The following is a 19,419-nucleotide window of genomic DNA, read 5'->3' as shown; positions in this document are numbered from 1 at the left end:
TAAATATCATTGTCAGGATAAAGAAGTTGATGTTAGATATTACATTTTATATTTATTCATGAAAGTGTATCGCTCCTAATACATTTTCAAAAAAAGAAAATAACATTAACGTACTCAGGAAAATTTGAAAGATAAACCCATAGCTGAACGGACCTCAGTATAAATTGAGGCATCGGTCGATTTCTACACCTCTATCTAACCAACTTCGTGGATTAAGTACGCTCAGCGTGTTTTAACATGTCGAGGATCTTAATGCGACCATTCAGAATTTTCTTCCGGGACAGTTGGTTTCCTTCTAATTAATCGACACCGTTATAAACCAGGATGACGTAGTCAACTATTTCATGGGGTATTTAAATTCACTGGATTACCACCTCACAATGTTCAGTTAGAAGTCATTTAGGCAACAATCATTTAGGGATGATCCCACATATACTCTAACGGATTTACTATTGGATTTTAAACAATTTCCGGTACGTTTAGCCTTTTCCATAACGAAGGTCAGTCTTGTCCAATAAGTAGAGGAAGATTCTTGTGGTCCTTTTTAATGAAGAAACCAATGACACATTTCAACAATTTATGAACATCCAGCAAGAGGAAGAAAAAGAAGAATAAACAGAAGAAGAAATGCTTGTTGAAGTAGACATTCGAGAGTTTGAATCTGATTAAAATATCACGAGAAATAAAAATAATAAGGTAATATCTGGAACTTGACGGGAATTGTTCCCTTCAATTATTTTAAAATGGTCGTGACAGTTAGTGGAGTGGGCCTACAGGGAAAACCAAGATCAAAAAAACACGTCGAGTACATTACCTCACAGTTGGAGTGGAAATTTGTGCATATCATGTATAATGTGACACTTAGAATCGCGATATATCGGGAATGGTAACTCTTAAAAATATTATGATCACAATTTTTGTAGAGAATTTTAAGATCTACAACTTTTTTCATACAACTTACCGTTTTCCATAAAAATCCAAAACACTTAGAATAACTTTTGTAGCATACATAGGATCGATGTGGATTTTTCAAACTTCATTTGTGGTAGTAAATCACAGCTCTATAAATTTTTGGCTGTCTGGGAACGTTTGTTATTTAAAATGTCTATATTGACCGTACTAATAACAAGTGCTGTTGTGAGTCTAGCTTCTAGTATCTCATAATTTTTAGTTTTGTTGACAAAAAGTGATTAATCTAATTTTTTATCCTTCCATTAGAGCGCTTCAACTTTGGTTTTCTACATTTAGCTATTACCATTGTAAACAAATTTCATGTTCTTACACCGAAGAAAGTTATTTAAATTAGATTTACCGTTAAATTAATTCCAATTTACTTCGAGAAACGTGACTCACTTTGTAAAAGTAATTTTAAGCAATTCTTTTCAAGACTCTTCCAGTGACTTAATCAACAATTATATTTTACTCGCAAATAGAACTGACTACCTTTTTCACTTATCGGACATTGAACTACATATACAGGGTGTTTCATAGATAAATGAAAATATTTTAAATGTCGTATTGGATATATTACCTACATGTGCCTCCTTACTGCGTTACAGTTCTTCCAATATCAATTACAGAAGACAGTTATGGGAGGAACAATCAATAAATAACATCTAGAAAACCGTCAGTCTACGTGGACTCATCATCTCCACTGTTTACCAATGAAAATATCGAATCGTATACATAAATGCGCTTCTATTGGCCGAAACTGTCGAAAGGTGTATGTACACAATTTATCTGAAATATTCCTGCCAGACAGTCTGCGATAAGCAGTGGCTTGGCTTGGTGAGATTTATTTAATTCATAAATTTCGTTAAATTAATAAAAATATGGCGTTCTTTAGTCTATGGGCGAAGGAAGACAATGAAACTGCACAGTGTAGTGTGAACAAAAACAGTTATGAATTTAATGATAACGATTTCGATTTATAAATATATTTGAATGTTTGAAAAACGAATAAATTTACAAAATGAGGTATCTACGCCTATGGTAGATCAAACAAAATTGTCGTAAAGAGTTCTTATAATCTGCAATTGATATTTGAAGAACTATACACGATATTGTAGCAGATCGATAATTTTGTGTAATACTTCGAACTTTCACGAATAGTCGAGGAAATAAAATATTAAATCTAGGAAAATGTGAGCAGTTAGATGCACCAAAGTGCATTAAATTCGGGACAGCCTCACGAAACTTTGTGGAAGAAAATTATGAATAAGAAATGTAATTAGTTTAATTTCACTACTCGGGGTTTTGGCGGCCGCTGAATACGAATATCACAACGGCAATGACCTGCGAGGTACTTGATACCCGGAGTAGTTGGTTTATAAGTTTACTCCTGAAGCCCCGTGGACATTCATTTTTAAATTGAACAAATATATAAAACCTGCTCTAACTCTTTGAAAACTACTTCGTTGAGATCTCTATTTTCTACTCGGGTAAGCTAGCATAATTTTCGACTTGGTAAATTTTCGAAAATCTTGCTAGATGAAGAGGTATATTGGCCAGATAAAAACTGAACATTCAATGGATGTATATTCTATGACTCGGCATGTAAACTAGCAAATCCAACGAGATTTTTACTCATTTTGAAGCTTGGACTTTCAGCTTCAAGTTCATACAAAAACATACTCAGGATGATGTATCTTTATTCTTACAATTTTGAAAATGCATAGAAAGTTCAAAATGTCCCTTTTTTCCGTAAATATGCCGTTAAATATCCAAGAGAAAGTTCATTCGAAAGTTTTAAGTTGTATTTGTGACAGCACATTACACAGAATCGATTGCGAGTCTTGACATTGTATTCAGATATTTGGTTTAAGAGAACGAAAGCTTTCTTCTCGTCTCTTTCCCACCAGTGCCGAAACTGTGTAGAAAAGAATCTGAAAGACGCGAGGATTCAGTAAGAATATAAAAATAGTTATTAGAAGTGAAATTTTGTTATGTGGCCTTGTACACTTTACGCGAGGACCATCCAGTTGTAAGCAAGTGCATACTAATTTGTGATTTCTAGAATAAAAAATGCTTAGAGACCAATCTGTAGAGAATTCTGTGCTCTACATTTTTAGCTCAAACAGTTTTTCTCGAATTCCTCTTAGTTTTCGAGTTATTCGCGTTTCAAATTTTTTTTTAGATTCATGTTCCAAATTTCGAAAACCCGTTTTAGCTTAAAATCCACCAATTTGCCTGTACTATAATTCAACACGTTGTATAGTAGAACGAGTCAATTGAATTTTTCCGCATTATTTTTTCACATTCAGTAACTTCGTCTTCATGTACTTCATTTGTTTTAAATAAATAATCATATGAAACCTTTCATATTTTATCTTGAACACGTGCGCGGTGTTGATATATTGTTTGAAACATCCGCCTTTGAATTTTTCACATATTATGCTTTGTTTATTTATTCACGATTATGAAACACAGCAACATCGTTGAAGCTAAACCTGCGTTTTATAAAATCTTACTCCTGTTTGTTAAAAATATATAGGTCAAGAATAAAACATAAATTTTCTACTACAATATATTCATAAATCACTCGAAATAATCAGCCAAATTTCATAAACGTATGTGAGTTTAAGATTTAATAGTTTTTTAAGTTAAATTTACAAAGATTTTCATCTCTATCCTTTTTTGAATTACATTCAAAGCAAATTAAATCTCAAAACGTCAAAGTTTTTATAATATTCACAACAATTAGGCGTACAATTCAATAAAATTCGATTTACCATTATTATTTAGTTGTTTGCATATAAAAAAATTGAAAGAGAAACAATCAATATTTTGAAATTACCAGAACATTCACTGAATACCTAATAACTTGATTTTTAATAAATAAGAACAAAATCATTGTGGGATTGTAGCAATGAAACACCAGATACTTTTTAACCCATTTGGTTTCCTTTTGTTTGAAAAAAGTACTTTATACTTTTCAAATTTATTACCACAAGAAAATTCTAATTTGGCTGATCTGGAAACAATTTGACAATCGCCCAAAAAAACCTCGTGTGTCGGTTGGTGCAAAGAAATGCTAAGAAAATTCGATCGCGGTGCTTCTAAAGATATCTATGAGATGGTGACAGTCGATGAACCATGGATCTATGCATATGAACCCGAAACTAACAACAATCTGTATGGGTATTCCATGACGAACCAAATACAACTAAAGTTATTCGTGCACGAAGCAAATCCTAGCAAACGGTTGCCTGTTTTTTTGGATTACCTGGACATGTCACCGTTCCATTAGAGCGACTTGCCAGAAGAAAAAATCGGAGAAACTAATCGCAGAAGATTTATAAATATGTGTCTCAAAACCATCGTAGAAGAAAATTTTTTTGCTACATTTTGTTGGTCTTGATCGTGACATGAATGACGTAGTTTTTAAATCGCTCATGTTACTTGAAGAAGTAGAAGAAGTTACTACATTAGCCCCATACACAAATTTCAACATTTTCTCAGCTTCTTTTGTACCGTTTTCCAATTTCAAACAAAACTTCAAGATCCATGTTTCACTGAAGCTATTATAGTAACAAACTGATAAGCCGAAACTTGCTGAATACACTGTTTACACCACCACAACACTCGCGTTTCGATAACCTAGTTATCGTCTTCAGACACTGAAGGTAAAACTTTACCTTTACTGGAGACGATAACTTTGTTATCGAAACGCGCCTCAGACAGTGTAATTGTGTGTGTTGGTGTTGTGTAAACAGTGTGCTCAGTATGGGTTCCAGAAATTCCAACTAAGCTCAAACTTGTTCGCATATGTCACTGCTTGTCTCAACAATTGAGATGAGACGTACCAGGTTTTCGCGTTTTAATGTTTTAGAGTTTGGAATGTGATTTTACAAAGCTTTTATTTCCCCCTATCAATTTTTACATCTCGTCACATTCCTTTGACTCCCTTTTTCAACACGAACAAGTTTTTTTGACCCCTTCTTCTAAACGTTGGTTACAAAATTTAGTTTATACTTACACCGTATACTATTTTACTAATAAGGAAATGAATCACAAAAAATTCTGTCAAACCATGTAATAGCTTTGTAAAAATATGTCGTAGAAGAAATTTGAAAGTTGAAATAACACTTGATTAACTGAACTGGTTCATCTTTAGGATGTGATTCATTATTGTAAGAATTACTGACCTTCACAGAAAGGCATTAAACTTTTAGCTTGAAAATTGACCTATTTAGAGTTCGGATAATAAAATATTATTGACGGAAGCTGATAATTGCAAGCAAAACGAAATTATATCAATCAGCAAACGCAAAGTTGAAAAAGTTTGAGTAGAGGCAATAATAGACTATGATTTGGTAATAGGTATTTACGTAACTGACTTATGAAAAAGCAGACATCGTTCAACAAGCCTAATATTTGTCAAAACAAGCGCCGGTAAGTTTTGCAAATTTATTTTATCATTTAGTAGCATGTCCCATCCACAGCTGAACATAAGCCTTCTCTTAAACTAGACTATTTTGCTCAGTCTTAAGCATTTTGGATCCAATTGGAAAGCACGTTTTTCAAATCGTCCGTTTCCTATTTCTGCATCATCCTGGGACGCAATTCTAGTATTCCCCACGTCAATCTACTATCCGACAATCTTGCAACGTACCAGCCCAGTTTCATTTGTATCCGTAACTTGTTTTTTACGCAGTTCTCCGTTTCGGATTTGATTTCGTTATGTCATTTCTAATATGGACCTATTTATAGCTTGAGGAGTGATTCTTATTTTATTCAAAGTTTTTTGTGTCGATGTTACTGTTCCCGAGCCATAAGGTGATACTGGGAGGACCTATTGGTCAAACACCTTTCGCTTGAGACATTTCGGTATATCTAACTTAAATACATGTCTCAGCATGCCAAATGCAGTCATAACCTACTTTTTAGTCCGCATGTTTGATTTTCTCTTCTCATTTGGATCTCATGTCACACAGATATTTGTAGGACGTTCCTTCCCAACATTAGGTTAAGACTGACTGAATTTGTCATAAATTTAATCTTTGTAATGTTTATATATAAGTCTTCTTTTTGGGAAGCTCTAGATAGTTCTAACAACGTTTAATTTGCCTCATCAAGTGGATCTGAGATCATCACAACATCGTCGTAAAGTTTATGCCCTTACTGTCTAGATTTTCTAAACATATATTCCAAGAAAGTTTCGCATGCATTTTGACTGTTGTTTATACGACAGATTGCAATAACTTCAAACAATTGATGGTGATTTATGGAGTCAAATGCCTTTTAAAGTCGAAGAATACATATTTGACACATTGACTTGTCAATGACTGAAGAATCTACTTTCGAATCTCTGCATTAATATTATTCACCGGTAGGTAAAAACTTTCAAAAAGTAATTGTAAGACACGTTCTTAGCATGTTTCCATTTCTAAAAGTATTTGTTCTTGAATCGATGTCCTTTAAGCGACATCTTGAATTAAAGGAAGATCCAAAAGTTGCAATAACAACGTCGAGACTTCGAGGATGCTGAATTGATGAAAAGTCGCGGAGATATGAAGGTAGATTCGATATTTTTGGGAAAAACCTCGTATAATGGGAACAACAATAAATTGTAATAGCGGTATTTAGATATGAGTGTTTCTAATAAAGTGACAGGTGTGGTGATGTATAATTTTATCATTATTATATTTACATAAACTGATAAAAACCGTTATTCTAGTTAGCAATGACATTTTAATTATTCAAAATACATTTTAACCGAATATATATTTTTTTATTATAAAATGCCGGTCCACGTGACTAGATTTGATAAAAACATATAACGAAAGGAAACGGAAATAATATATAATTTCTATTTTATATTATTAATTCCACTTGATTGAATTATGATATAATCCAGTCAATTACCACCAAGTAAATTTACAATAATTTTCGGTTTTCGCTGGAAAAAGCATTCCAAAAAGTCTATTTTAATAGAAAGACACGAAATCGTAGCATGGTGAAGAGATAGAACCGACTATAAAAGAAATGAGAAACCTTGGGCTCGAAAGCTGGACATCTTTTACTCAAAAGGCTGAATAGTAAAAGAAACAAAGCTAAGTCTTATGAAAAGCGGAAGAAGAAAAAGAGAAACCAAAAAATACATATATTCTATTTTTATGAAACATGGGTCAATGAGGGATATACACCAAATAAATTTTGTCAAGATGAAACAAGAAAACATGTTCAAGATAGTTCAAACAATTATAGATCTATAACTTCTATAATGCTTCATCGTTTTATTACTCTCTATGTGGCATGATATGCAAGTTTACTTATCGTAAAAAAGTATCAAAACCACTATTTAACAAAATAAACCATGGCTTCATATTCCTGCATTGGAACACTCTGTATATTTGTACCAAATTCGGAAATAAAAAATAATGTTTACTACCCGTATAAAATTCGGTAAACATCTAACAAACCACGTGGTCCACGTGAACTCATCATTTCCACTGTTTACCAATGAAAACATCGAATCGTAAGCATAAATATTCGAAATATTCCTGCCAGATAGTCTGCGATAAGCAGTGGCGTTGCTTGGTGAGATTTATTTAATTCATAAATTTCTTTAAATAAATAGAAATTAAGGCGTTATTTACATCATGGGCGAATGAAGACAATCAATGTGATAATAAAGATTTAGATATACAAACATAGCAAGTTATTTTAAATATATTCGAATGTTTTAAAAAAGGAAAATATTCATCAATTATAATAGGAATTGCTAAAATAACTAGAGTAAATAAATTTTCGAAAAATTGCGAAAAACATAAAGAAAATCGTCTTGTATATTTTCCAACCGATAAAAAAAATGAATCATAGAATTTATCAGTATAATAAATAAGCGCATTGAAGTATATATGAATTTCATAATGTAAATACTTATTCCCCAATTTCACATACCCACGTAACATCTGTCTGCCACTCCATTGTTTGAGTGGGAATGATCGTATACACCTGCTCTTTCCGATAGAGAATCCAACGAATAGTTTCACTCCATAATAAAAATATCGATCGTATTTTATTTTTACGCACGGTATCAGCAATTAAAGAACAGAATTTGAATTATTTGACGAACGCTACATACGTATTCTTTTCAATAAATCATCTTTTTGCTTCTACTCAACTTCTGGATCGCATTCAGAATCATTTGGTAATTAATTTGAGATATGAATTTGTGCTTGAAGACGATATTGTAATTGAAGAAAATAAACAATAAGATTTTTCTTGAATTAAAAAAAAACATTGCCAAAAAAGGATTTTTCTAAATAGAGAAGATACTCATCATTTACTCAATATATACAGGGTGTTTCTATATTCGATCGACAACGCTCTACTACAGAGAGTTAAATGTTCCCTATTATTTCCGTGTATGGAAAAAATTTTATGGAAGATCAAAGGTCAAAAAAATGAGTTTTTCGCGATTATCAGTGAAACGGTGAGTTTTATCATAAAAATATCTCAGACAAAAATTGTATGTCATAAAATTATCTACACAAAACGTATGAATACTTTTTTTCCTACGAGTCACCGTTTCTGAAATATAACGATTCAAATAGTTGTAAAAGTTATAATGTTTCAGATGTACTGTCGTATTTAATGGCTATAATGATTGCACGAGAAATACCAAAGCTGCAGAACAATATCGTCGAACTTTAGCAACATCTTCGTCAATTGATAATTTATTTCATGAACTTGTTCCCACCAGTCAACAGAAATTTCTTACAAATACTTAAAAGTCTCAGTTCGTTTTTTACTACAACTTTTTGAATCATTATATCTCAGAAACGGTGACTCGTAGGAAAAAAGTATTAGTACGTTTTTTATAGATAATTTGATGATCTATAATTTTCGTCTAAGATATTTTTATGATAAAACTTACCGTTTTGCTGATAATCGCGAAAAATTCATTTATTGACCTTTGCTTTTGACATTTTTTTCATACACGCAAATGATGAGGAACATAACAAATTTTATTTGCAATTATATTTTGGTAATTATACACTTTCACGGTCACCTGGTTTTTTGGCTCTAGAAAATCGAAAAATGGATGGATTTTAATGATCTTGGTCTCAAAATGTTCCATTTTACGGCGGATTTATAAAAAAAATTAGTAGAAATAGCTGGAATGAAAATTTCTCATAGTTTTACTGTTTTAAATCGTAAAAAAAACGGTTTTACAAAATAATCCTTTACAACAAGTTATGGTAATTATACACTTTCGCGGTCACCTGGTTTTTTGGTTAGGTTAGGTTAGGTTAGGTTGGCTCTAGAAATTCGAAAAATAGATAAATTTTATAATTTTGGTCTCAAAATGTTCCATTTTACGGCGGATTTATAAAAAAAATTAGTAGAAATAGCTGGAATGAAAATTTCTCATAGTTTTACTGTTTTAAATCGTAAAAAAAACGGTTTTGCAAAATGATTCTTCACAAAAAATTATCCCATTATCAGATAAAGTTCTTATATTTTTTTTTGTATTCTACATAAATTAATAAACAATTTAAAAAAAAATTCAAAAAGAATGATTTTTTCAGTTTTTATAGCTTAAAATGAAATCGATGAAAAACAATCAATTTTCGTGAATAGTTTCGTACTATATTCTTCAATGTTAATAGTTATTGGACCATTAAAAATCGAAAAATTTTGGTTTCAAAATATTCCATTTTACGACGAATTTATGAAAAACACGGGGGTAGTGGCTGAATTTGCGGTTTTTAATAATTTTAAACCTTAAATAGTAGAAAAACATTTTTTTTTCAAAATATTCATTTTTTTATGTAAATTGCGAAAAAAAAATATACGAACTTGATTCCACGTCAGAAACAGTTACGAAGGATTATATGTAGAAAGTCATTTTTTTGCATTTAAAGTCATGAAATTGTAAAAAATATTTATTTTTTTTTTAATTTTCGTATTTTTTTTTTATAAATCCGCCGTAAAATGGAACATTTTGAGACCAAGATCATTAAAATCCATCCATTTTTCGAATTTCTAGAGCCAACCTAACCTAACCTAACCTAACCAAAAAACCAGGTGACCGCGAAAGTGTATAATTACCATAATTTTTTGTAAAGGATTATTTTGCAAAACCGTTTTTTTTACGATTTAAAACAGTAAAACTATGAGAAATTTTCATTCCAGCTATTTCTACTAATTTTTTTATAAATCCGCCGTAAAATGAAACATTTTGAGACCAAGATCATTAAAATCCATCCATTTTTCGATTTTCTAGAGCCAAAAAACCAGGTGACCGTGAAAATGTATAATTACCTATATTTTAAACAATTTTACTGATTTTCAGTTGACGGGAAAACGAACCCTTATGGGGCCTCGTTATTGAGATATAGTTCTTGAAAAGTCATAATATCGATGCCGTACACCCAATGATTTCATCCTATTCCCGCATATCAGAAATAAATTGCGAGATCAACGTTTTTCTATACCTAAAGAAGCGGTTCACGCATTCAAATCACATATTTTGGAGGTACCCGAATCCGAATGGAATTGATTTAAACTCGTGCAAAAGTGTATTGATCCAAATAGAAAATATTTTGAAAAACAATAACGGCATATCAAATTATAAATATTCACTAACAACCTAAAAATGCGGACGGTAGAAATTTTAATTTCACGTCTTCGTTAATAGTCACTTTAGTAAAATATTTCTCTCGTCGCCTTAATACGAGTTTCAGCATATATTAAACCACCTTCCATATATTTATCAGTGCAATTTTATTCCTAGACTTTGTTTCTAATTTTTTAATCAGATTATTATTGTTCTAGTATGCAATCATACTTCTGACCATCTTCATCGTACAAGTAGCCATCGGAGTATACGCTTTCCTTCAAATAAAAGACCAAAACTCCTTCTATTCAGCATTGAAGACTAACATGGAAAAAACTTTCGATCAAATGGATAGAAACCCAGAAGCCAACGAAACAATGCATGTCATTGAAAGAGTTGTGAGTATATATTATATGAAATCATCTTTTTTGTGTAGTGATATATGTATACATTTGTTAATAAAATAATCGCTTTGTTTCCTCGTGTTTAGTTGAAGTGCTGCGGTGTTACTGGGCCAGAAGATTACCAGACTCCGAAAGTACCACTCTCTTGTTGCAGAAACATCGAGGTTCAATGTCCAAGTCCCAACAACGATGTCAACAGCGATGGTTGCGCTATAAAATTGCAAGGTGAAATCGAAAAGAATTCTAAAATTATTGGAGGTGTAGCAATTGGTATTGCTGTCATAGAGGTAAGAAATACCCTTAAACGTGATTTTAATCCAAATTTCAGGAATACATAACATACATATTAATAGTAGACTAAGACAAAAAACTCTGGAGCTCGGTAGTGTCTTACACTCCGAGAGAATGTGTAAGGAAGTTCCCCCTTCTATATAACTATAATTCAAACTGTCTCCAAAGAAAAATCGACTGTATCGCTTATTGCGTGAACGAAGCTATTCGGAGGGGCGCGAGATGTATGTCAATCGATAGTCTGGCTCTTGGGAATTTAGTCGCCATGGAGCGGATCGTGGGTTGTGCGTGGATGAGTTTTACAAAACCGTCAGTTGAATGATGCGCCAGATGTTGAACTGATTGAAAAATGTGTCCAGAAGTTTGAATCAAAATCCGGGCTTCCAATGCCTTCTAGAACGTTTGAAATCATAGACAGTGAGGTATGTCGATCAGTGGCCTGGTTCTAGTCGCTATGGAGCGGATCGTATATTGAACGTGGATGAGTTTTACAAAACCGATGATTCGGCGACTGTAGGGCATGAAACATTCTACAATATTCTTCATTTGATTTATGCGCCTGATTTTCGACTTATTAAAAAATGAGTCGAGAAGTTTGAATCAAAATCCGGGCTTCCAAGGCCTTCTAGAATGGTCAAAAACTTGTGAGGTATGTCAATCGGTAGCCTGGCTTTTGGGAATTTAGACCTAGTATGCCAGTTCATACGATTTATCCTGATTTTCATTTTAAATCTCTCGATAATTGTTCCTATTTTCACGATTTTTTCACTTTCGGTGAAAGCTAGAGTTAGACCCAAAGCTCCAGATGGACGTAAATGTGTCTGGCTTCTGGTTTGCCTTTTGGTGTTTTGTTTTAAAATGTTTTGAGGAGGAATTGCTTCGATGCTCGAACGGAATTGGTTCTTATCCATGCGAGGTCTATGAATGCCCAATATTACATAGACAACATCATTGTCGAACATGTAATGCCTATTGATCCGTTTGTTGAACCAAATTTTTTATTCATGCAGAACAACGCTCGTCCTCACGTGGTTTTATTAGAGTGGCCACCTAACAGTCTAGATATGAATCCTACAGAACATCTATGGGACTATCTCAAAAAGGGGATTCGAAGTCATAGTTCCCCTGTTTCTAATCACAACCAACTCATAAAGGTCGCTATTGATGAATGGGAGAATATACCGCAAACTTTTGATAAACATTTACAAAAGTAATAAGTAGGGGAGGGGTAGTAGGGTTAACCCATATGCATTTTATTCTATTTTACTGTTTTTGTCTACTTTTTTTTCCAATTTTTAAGCTTATTTATTATTATTTCGAGCGAAAACAAACTTTTATGAAAAAATGAGGTTATGTTAAGATCATATTCCACTAATTTGTAGTTGTTTATTATTATTTCCACGTAATTTATTTTATGCGTACATTGGAAATATTCAGATTAATTAAAATGGCGCGTTAATTTCTTCCAGGAGTTTATTTGTGTAGAATATTTCTAAAAATGCAAGAGACGGTTTTTTTTTTATTAACAACACCGAATTTAAGGTGGAATTTCTGGATCCTGAGTGATTTTTACACTGATCATACTGTTTATACCACCACTGACAATTACACTGTCTGATATTAGAGTTTCCAGTTATCGTCTTCAAAGACTGAAGGTAAAGACAGTGTAATTGTGAGTGGTAGTGTAAACAGTGTGATCAGTATAACTCATATTTTATAATAAATACTTGAGGCATTTGTTATGCCTAACTCATTTTTTTTTGTTTATTTCAGGTTTTGGGAGCAATCGTCGCTCTGTGTCTGGCTAGTTCGATCAGGAACAGTTACAGAAGACATACATACGCCTAAAACAAATGAAAAATTTTATTTATTTGTTATCGATTTTTTTTTTCTTCTCAGTTTAAAAGTTTTTCCGTTGATTTGAGATTTTTACTCTTTTTGTACCTTTATTACTAAGAATATGTACACACGATGAGAATTTTTTTCTTCAGGTGCACTTTTTTTCACTTTTTAAACATCTTATTTGTACGGGGAATAATGTTGAAAGTATTTTTGAATCTCCAACTATGTAAATTATTTCCCTGTTTTAGATTAAGATAAATTTTGATACGACGACTGATTATAAATCTGATCAAAATTATTTAGATCACTTTTGTCATTTTCAAAAGCACTTTTTCAAATTTAACTATCAATTTGTGATAACTGACGTTTTTTATTAAGAGCTGGCTGCCGATTTGTCTCTCTTTAAGGATAAAGATAAAATTCCTTCTTCAATATTTTGTTCACTTTAGTTTTTGGAAGCTCCGAAGCAGCCATTTTCATTCGTCCTGCTGGGTCCCGGTCCTGGGTAGTTTTTTGCTGAACTCGTAGCTCGGAACCTTTGCACCCATGAACGAATCAAATCTTCACTTGGGGCGTCACGTAACCGTCGAATATTGTAACGTTAACAAAATCTTCGACGAGCAATCATTGGCTTTGAAATATCCAAAATGGACTCACATGAATACAATGTTTAAATTATCCTATTAGACCTTGTTCATTGGAATATCGATAAGTTTGTAGTGAACTCCATTACTTTTGACAATCATCGTTCATCGACATTTTGTAGAGTTCGCGCCGTGCGTGAACGACCAGGCGACTTTTGTTTCATAAGGTATCCAGTTGTGCGAAAAGCGGCAACCCACCGAAGTATTATGGGGAAAAGCCTTTGAATAGTAATAACAGATTCATTAGTTTTGAAAAAAACGCGATGCGCCACGGTCCTCTGCGCTATTGCTACTAAAACTGGATGCCTTAACCTACAAAACAACCAGCCCCTCCTGTCCTCGCACTCCCAGTACTCAATTCAAATTCATGCGTTCTTTTGCGCCACCCTATATAAGTTTTTTTTTTCAAAAAACACATTTTTTAGTCAGTGTAGAACTATATTGTTGTTGTATGAGGCTTGTATATCTTCCAAATTTATTAAGAAACTAAACAAATTAAAATGATTAATTAACTCCCTGCTTCACATGGAAAGGGAAAAAAGGGGATAAAAATGGAGGTGGGGGTGTAATGTATCCCATCGAAATAGAGCCGCTACTAGGAATTTCATTAAACCATTTGAGAAGCTGTTCTTCCATTTTAGGATTCATACTTTACAAAATAAACATCAGCATCTCATTGTGGACGCTGAACTGAGAGACGCTACATGGTGCCCATGGCTAACACTGGAATTTTTGGAAGAAATATTTAGGATAATCATAAAATGTTTAATTTTTTCAACGCTATCGCTCCGGATCAAATGCAAAGTTGTGGCCTAGTCGTAGCTACTCGACTGTTCTTTTCCACGCATCAACCTTTGTACAATTACCGTCTGAGATGAAAAATCTGCAACCAGCTCTCTAGTACCTATAGTTACAAAGGATTAACTAAAAACATATTCTAACTAGATTTTAAGACAACACGGTGGCAAATTAGTGAACTTACAATGTAAAATTTTGGAGGAACGTTGCCAAATCTCCGTTTATGACTTAAATTTTTTAGTTTATTCAAGATTTTTTTGAAACAATATGAGACAATAAAAATGACGTCGTGTTCCTCTTTTCACTTTGTAAGATTGTAGTTTGAGCTCCAGTATTGATTTATATGACAAAATATAGTTTGTTGAATGTAAAATATTTTATCTGAGTCTATTTTGTATAATATTAACATTTCATAATAAATAATATTACATCAGGAAAATATTTTTTTACAAAAAGGGCATTCCAAGTATGGTTTTGGTGATTAATTTTTGGAACATCCCAGACTGTCGATGATCAGAACATTCTATCAAATGTTATAGAATACTAAGAAACCTCTCCATGCCTTTGTTGTATAGGTAGAACTACACCTATTGATAAAGGTAGATAAAACAAGTTATAAAAATTTTTCAATTTATTAATTCCATTACAAAGAACATGGAACGCTGTCAAAATATGTTTCTACGACTGCTATTATCTCCAACTTGAGTCGTACTTCTCTCAACATCTATTGGAATAATATTTAAAAACGAAAGAACCACAATTTTAAGAATTAAGTATCACAGATGTTTTGAATTTTTTTTGCAGTAGCCTTACTAATAATGGAAAGAAAATAATGGTAGGGTGCTTTGATTGCATCTCGATTGCTCAATTCTCTATAATAATCTTGCAGTTTTTATTGACTGGCAAGCTGATCTCTAATAAAATGTATAATGGTAGAGCGGATATTTGAAGGCACTTCATCTTTACCAGTTATGCGAACATTTTTACCAATTTTATTCCAAGATTCTCCAAATTTTTTGAAAAGTAGCAAGTCTGGACAGGTAATCGCATCCATCAGCAAGTCGAAACAGCTGATCAACACTAATTAAAAATGTTATAACGACAAAGGAGATATAACAGGTCACGATTGAACAACTCTATTATATTGCTTTACATAACATCTCAATCAATTAGAAATTTAGAAACATATATATAGAGAAATTATTTATTTTGATATAATTTACACACTTTATTTAACATCAAAATTTACATTATCCGCGACTACGCTAGATTTTCACCTGTCCAGTGGTTGGTTCGCAGTTGGGAATAAGATGACGCCACTAAGCTATTGCTGGGGAATGTTCAACTACATGAACCAAGTAGCGACGGTCTTTGATCCCGAACGAGAGTTGTTATACCACTCTGATGAGACGTAACAACGTCGAAACTAGTCAGTGGTTACAAACCTCTTCTTGCGATTGCGAGTCATTGGGGATGTTAATATCCACAAAAATCTCTTCATATTCGTCGAGGCATTAGCCAGGAAAGTACATAGTTATTTACTGCTTTGAAGAACGGCAGAATACATTTGCGAAATGTTGAATTTAGTTTATATTTTCTTAATTTCTTATTTCTTAGACATTTTGATGTGTTTATGTTTCTAAATGTTTTTGATTTTAGGTCTCTTATGTTTATCTCTCTTATATCTGTTTTATAATTTGTTTTTTTAATTAATTTTTAAGAGATTGATGAAAAATTGACGTTTCGACTTTTCTTTAAGTCTTTATAAAATATTTCGAGTAACATGGAAAGGTTATGTGCTTAAGTGTTTGATTGTTAGATCCACTGTGTTGGACTTTATGAGATTTATCGTGTTTTCGAAAAAGATGAGTGTATTCAGATTCGATATAATTGAAACTACATTCAAATTCGTAATTTGTTTATTTTTTTGTTTTAAAGAAAAAACATATAAGTAAATTCGAAAGTTAGTGTTAAATATTATTTAGAAGAAATTTATAATTAGTATTTCTGCTTACGATAAAATACTTACATTATATTCGTCGTCCTTTAAAAAAATCTAAACTTATATCTAAAGATGCATACCAGACTTTAAAAATGTCGATTACTTTATCTTATCCATAATCAGTGGGAAATACGTTTTATTAACTTTGGAAAGTAACTTTGAAAACGTTCAAGTGGAAATTAGACTTATTTTCATCTAATCACTTTTACCTAAGTCTATTTAAGTGGAAAATCACTTTTCCCATTCGCAAGAAGTGATTTTCACGAATGATATATATAAATTCATCTAAATAGTCATTTTGTTATTTAACCTCAACATAAGCTTAACCAAATATCCTTTTTGTTGATATTAAAAAAGCTTTTGACTCCCAGAAATTCTTTTTGGTAATAATGAACAAGCTTTTTATTCCAAATGTTCTTTTTGTTGATATTAAACAAGTTTTCGACTCCCAGGAATTTTTTTTGTTGATATTGAATAAAACTTTGACACCCAGGTATTTTTTTATGATATTAAGGTAGTACTACCGGTTTTAGGATTTGCATTCAGAATTTAATGAAAGTTGGAATTTTAGTATATAAGATGAGTTAAATTTTCAGAGGTCTACAGAGAACCGAAAAAAAATGTTTGCCTTTTCCATTGATGCTTATAGGACGTACGAATTTATTCGCGCGCGTGAAATTTGAATGTTACAGAACGCGGTATGTGGAGATATTAATGTTATACACTTCTTTTTCTTTATGCAGCGTTGCCAAATATAAATACTACGCTAATCAAACTACACAGAGCACACATTTGACACTTGTGGTAACGGTAGTACTATCTTAAACAAACTTCCGACTCCAAGGTATTTTTTTGTTAATATTAAACAATATTTTCACTCTCAATACCTTTTTTGTTGATATGAAACAAACTTTAAACTCCTAGGTATCCATTTTGTTGACATTGAAGATGAATGTGATGCTAGTTATTCAGAATAATTGTATTGTAGTAGAAAAAACAGTCAATCACAATTTTATTATTTTCCATAGCTATAATTTTGAAAAATTATACTTCATCACGATTTTACTTATAGGTATTCAAGAAAAACAAAAAATCTTAACAAATAAAACTTTGAAGCAACAAATTCATCTTTCTATTTAATTTTACTGAAATTATCTTCGCTTGTGTAAGTGCAATTCTTAATGATGGATTACTTATCTACGTTTGAAAGCAGTTTATGGTTTTACTAAGTGAGAACATTTTCGATATTTGATGTCCGCTATTATACCATTAAAAATTTTTTTTTGACTAAGGAAAGTTATTTATGATTCCAGACTATATATGACAAGTTATTTAGTTCAACAAATCGATGACGGTTTTCTCTAATACATAAACATACAGGATTTACTAAAAACGATCATTTAGACATTGAACTAAGTAAATTATTATATTTTTAAAGTCTGGTATATAATATTTATTTACATGAAAATATAATTACTTCTTTTTGAGATTAATTATCTATTTGGCCAGTCAAAACCTTACTAACCAAATTCCTTAAGACTTGTTTACGTTAATTGATAAAATTTTAACTTTGTCTGTTCTTAGATTACTGTCAAACTGGATAAAAATATTGGAGTATCTAATATCTATGATGCCTTAATATTGTTAAGATTCCGTTTCCATTCGTATTCTCGCCGATTCTCTAGATCTGTTGTGTACTTCTGCAGTTCTAAGTGTGACACCGAATATGTCTTCATGGTATCTATTCTCATCCTACAAGTAAAATAAAAATATGATTTACAAAAATATTTCTTCATTTTTCAACATATACACCCGGCAAAACTCTTGGACCTCTATTGTACTTATAGCAATTGATTTGCAAAAATATAATTGAGTAATCAACATTTAGTTAAAAAAGATGTACGATCGAAGGACATGATTATCTATATCTATATACCACCTAGACGTTAAGAGGTTACCTCGAAAATGTCATTGTAGACTAATTATTTAACCAATGAGACTTTTACGACTATGCCTATGCTAAATCCATCCAACAAACAGAGCGACTCAAACAACAATCGATGCTGGTCGAGAGAGATTCGTTGGTTAAAGTTTGGTAGGATAAGGAAGGCCTTTGGAAGGAATGTGGTTTGTTTGAGTAGGCCCTGATTTAGAAATATCTCCTCTGCAGGGCTAGGTTTGTGGTGGTTTTGTTGGGTTGTGTTTGTATAACTATTAAAGGAAGATTTTGGCCGAATGAAAACGAAGTAAGCGAAAACGGTTCTTCTCGGTTTTAATATTATTTTTTTGCTTATTTTAGGGGTTTTATTTGTTTTTGTTTTGGTTTTTTGGGATTTTGTGAAGAACCGGTTCACTAGGTTGCAGGGAAACTGCAGAAAACCTGCAACACCCGTCGATCAACGAACTGTGTAGGGTGGGTGTTAGGGGGTCGGATTTTATCTTATGGATAAGGGAGTGCCGGCAAGGAGTCTGCCGGTAAATTTGGTTTTAGTATCACCAAAAAAGAGGATTGTACCTCACAGGAAGATCTTTACGCTTGTCAATCAGATTTAACTGCAATAGGCCGGGGATATTAATTATTTTTGGTATATTGCTACAGGGTCGGAACTGTCAATTTTTGCTGGTATATTTTAATATATCTTTAGTGTGTTTTAATGTTCAATATTTTGGAAATGTCAGATATTGATAAAGCTAAAAAAACTACAAATTTGTGTACAGTCCGTCAAAAATAAGACTACAAAAACTGGATTTTGATATTAACGAAAAAAATGTAATTTTGAACATTTACAAAAATGAAGTTGAAGCAAAACCTTCAGTCGATAAACTCGTAAGTAAAAGAAAATATTTGAGTACGAATTTAGAAGAGTT

At 32.3% G+C, this 19,419-nt stretch overlaps 2 protein-coding genes across 4 annotated transcripts in view; one reads left to right on the top strand and one right to left on the bottom strand.

Annotated features, from left to right (window-relative positions):
• Nucleotides 1-14,988, top strand: part of LOC130446521 (CD63 antigen-like) — a 35,782-nt gene extending 20,794 nt beyond the window's left edge. The window contains exons 3-5 of the mRNA XM_056782836.1: nucleotides 10,789-10,968; nucleotides 11,061-11,261; nucleotides 13,039-14,988. Coding sequence (XP_056638814.1) covers nucleotides 10,789-10,968; nucleotides 11,061-11,261; nucleotides 13,039-13,113 — 456 coding nt within the window. The 3' untranslated portion in view covers nucleotides 13,114-14,988. The remainder of the gene's footprint in view (nucleotides 1-10,788; nucleotides 10,969-11,060; nucleotides 11,262-13,038) is intronic.
• Nucleotides 14,989-16,453: 1,465 nt separating this feature from the next.
• LOC130446519 (nitric oxide synthase) overlaps nucleotides 16,454-19,419 on the bottom strand; it is a 174,393-nt gene continuing 171,427 nt past the window's right edge. For all 3 annotated transcript variants that reach the window (XM_056782833.1, XM_056782831.1, XM_056782832.1), the window contains one exon: nucleotides 16,454-18,303. In XM_056782833.1, coding sequence (XP_056638811.1) covers nucleotides 18,196-18,303 — 108 coding nt within the window. In that variant the 3' untranslated portion in view covers nucleotides 16,454-18,195. The remainder of the gene's footprint in view (nucleotides 18,304-19,419) is intronic.

The sequence above is a fragment of the Diorhabda sublineata genome, chromosome 7, assembly GCF_026230105.1.
Source record: "Diorhabda sublineata isolate icDioSubl1.1 chromosome 7, icDioSubl1.1, whole genome shotgun sequence".
Taxonomy (NCBI): Eukaryota; Metazoa; Arthropoda; class Insecta; order Coleoptera; family Chrysomelidae; genus Diorhabda; species Diorhabda sublineata.
Note: the sequence above shows the minus strand (reverse complement) of the source record. Positions and strands in the feature narration are given on the sequence as shown.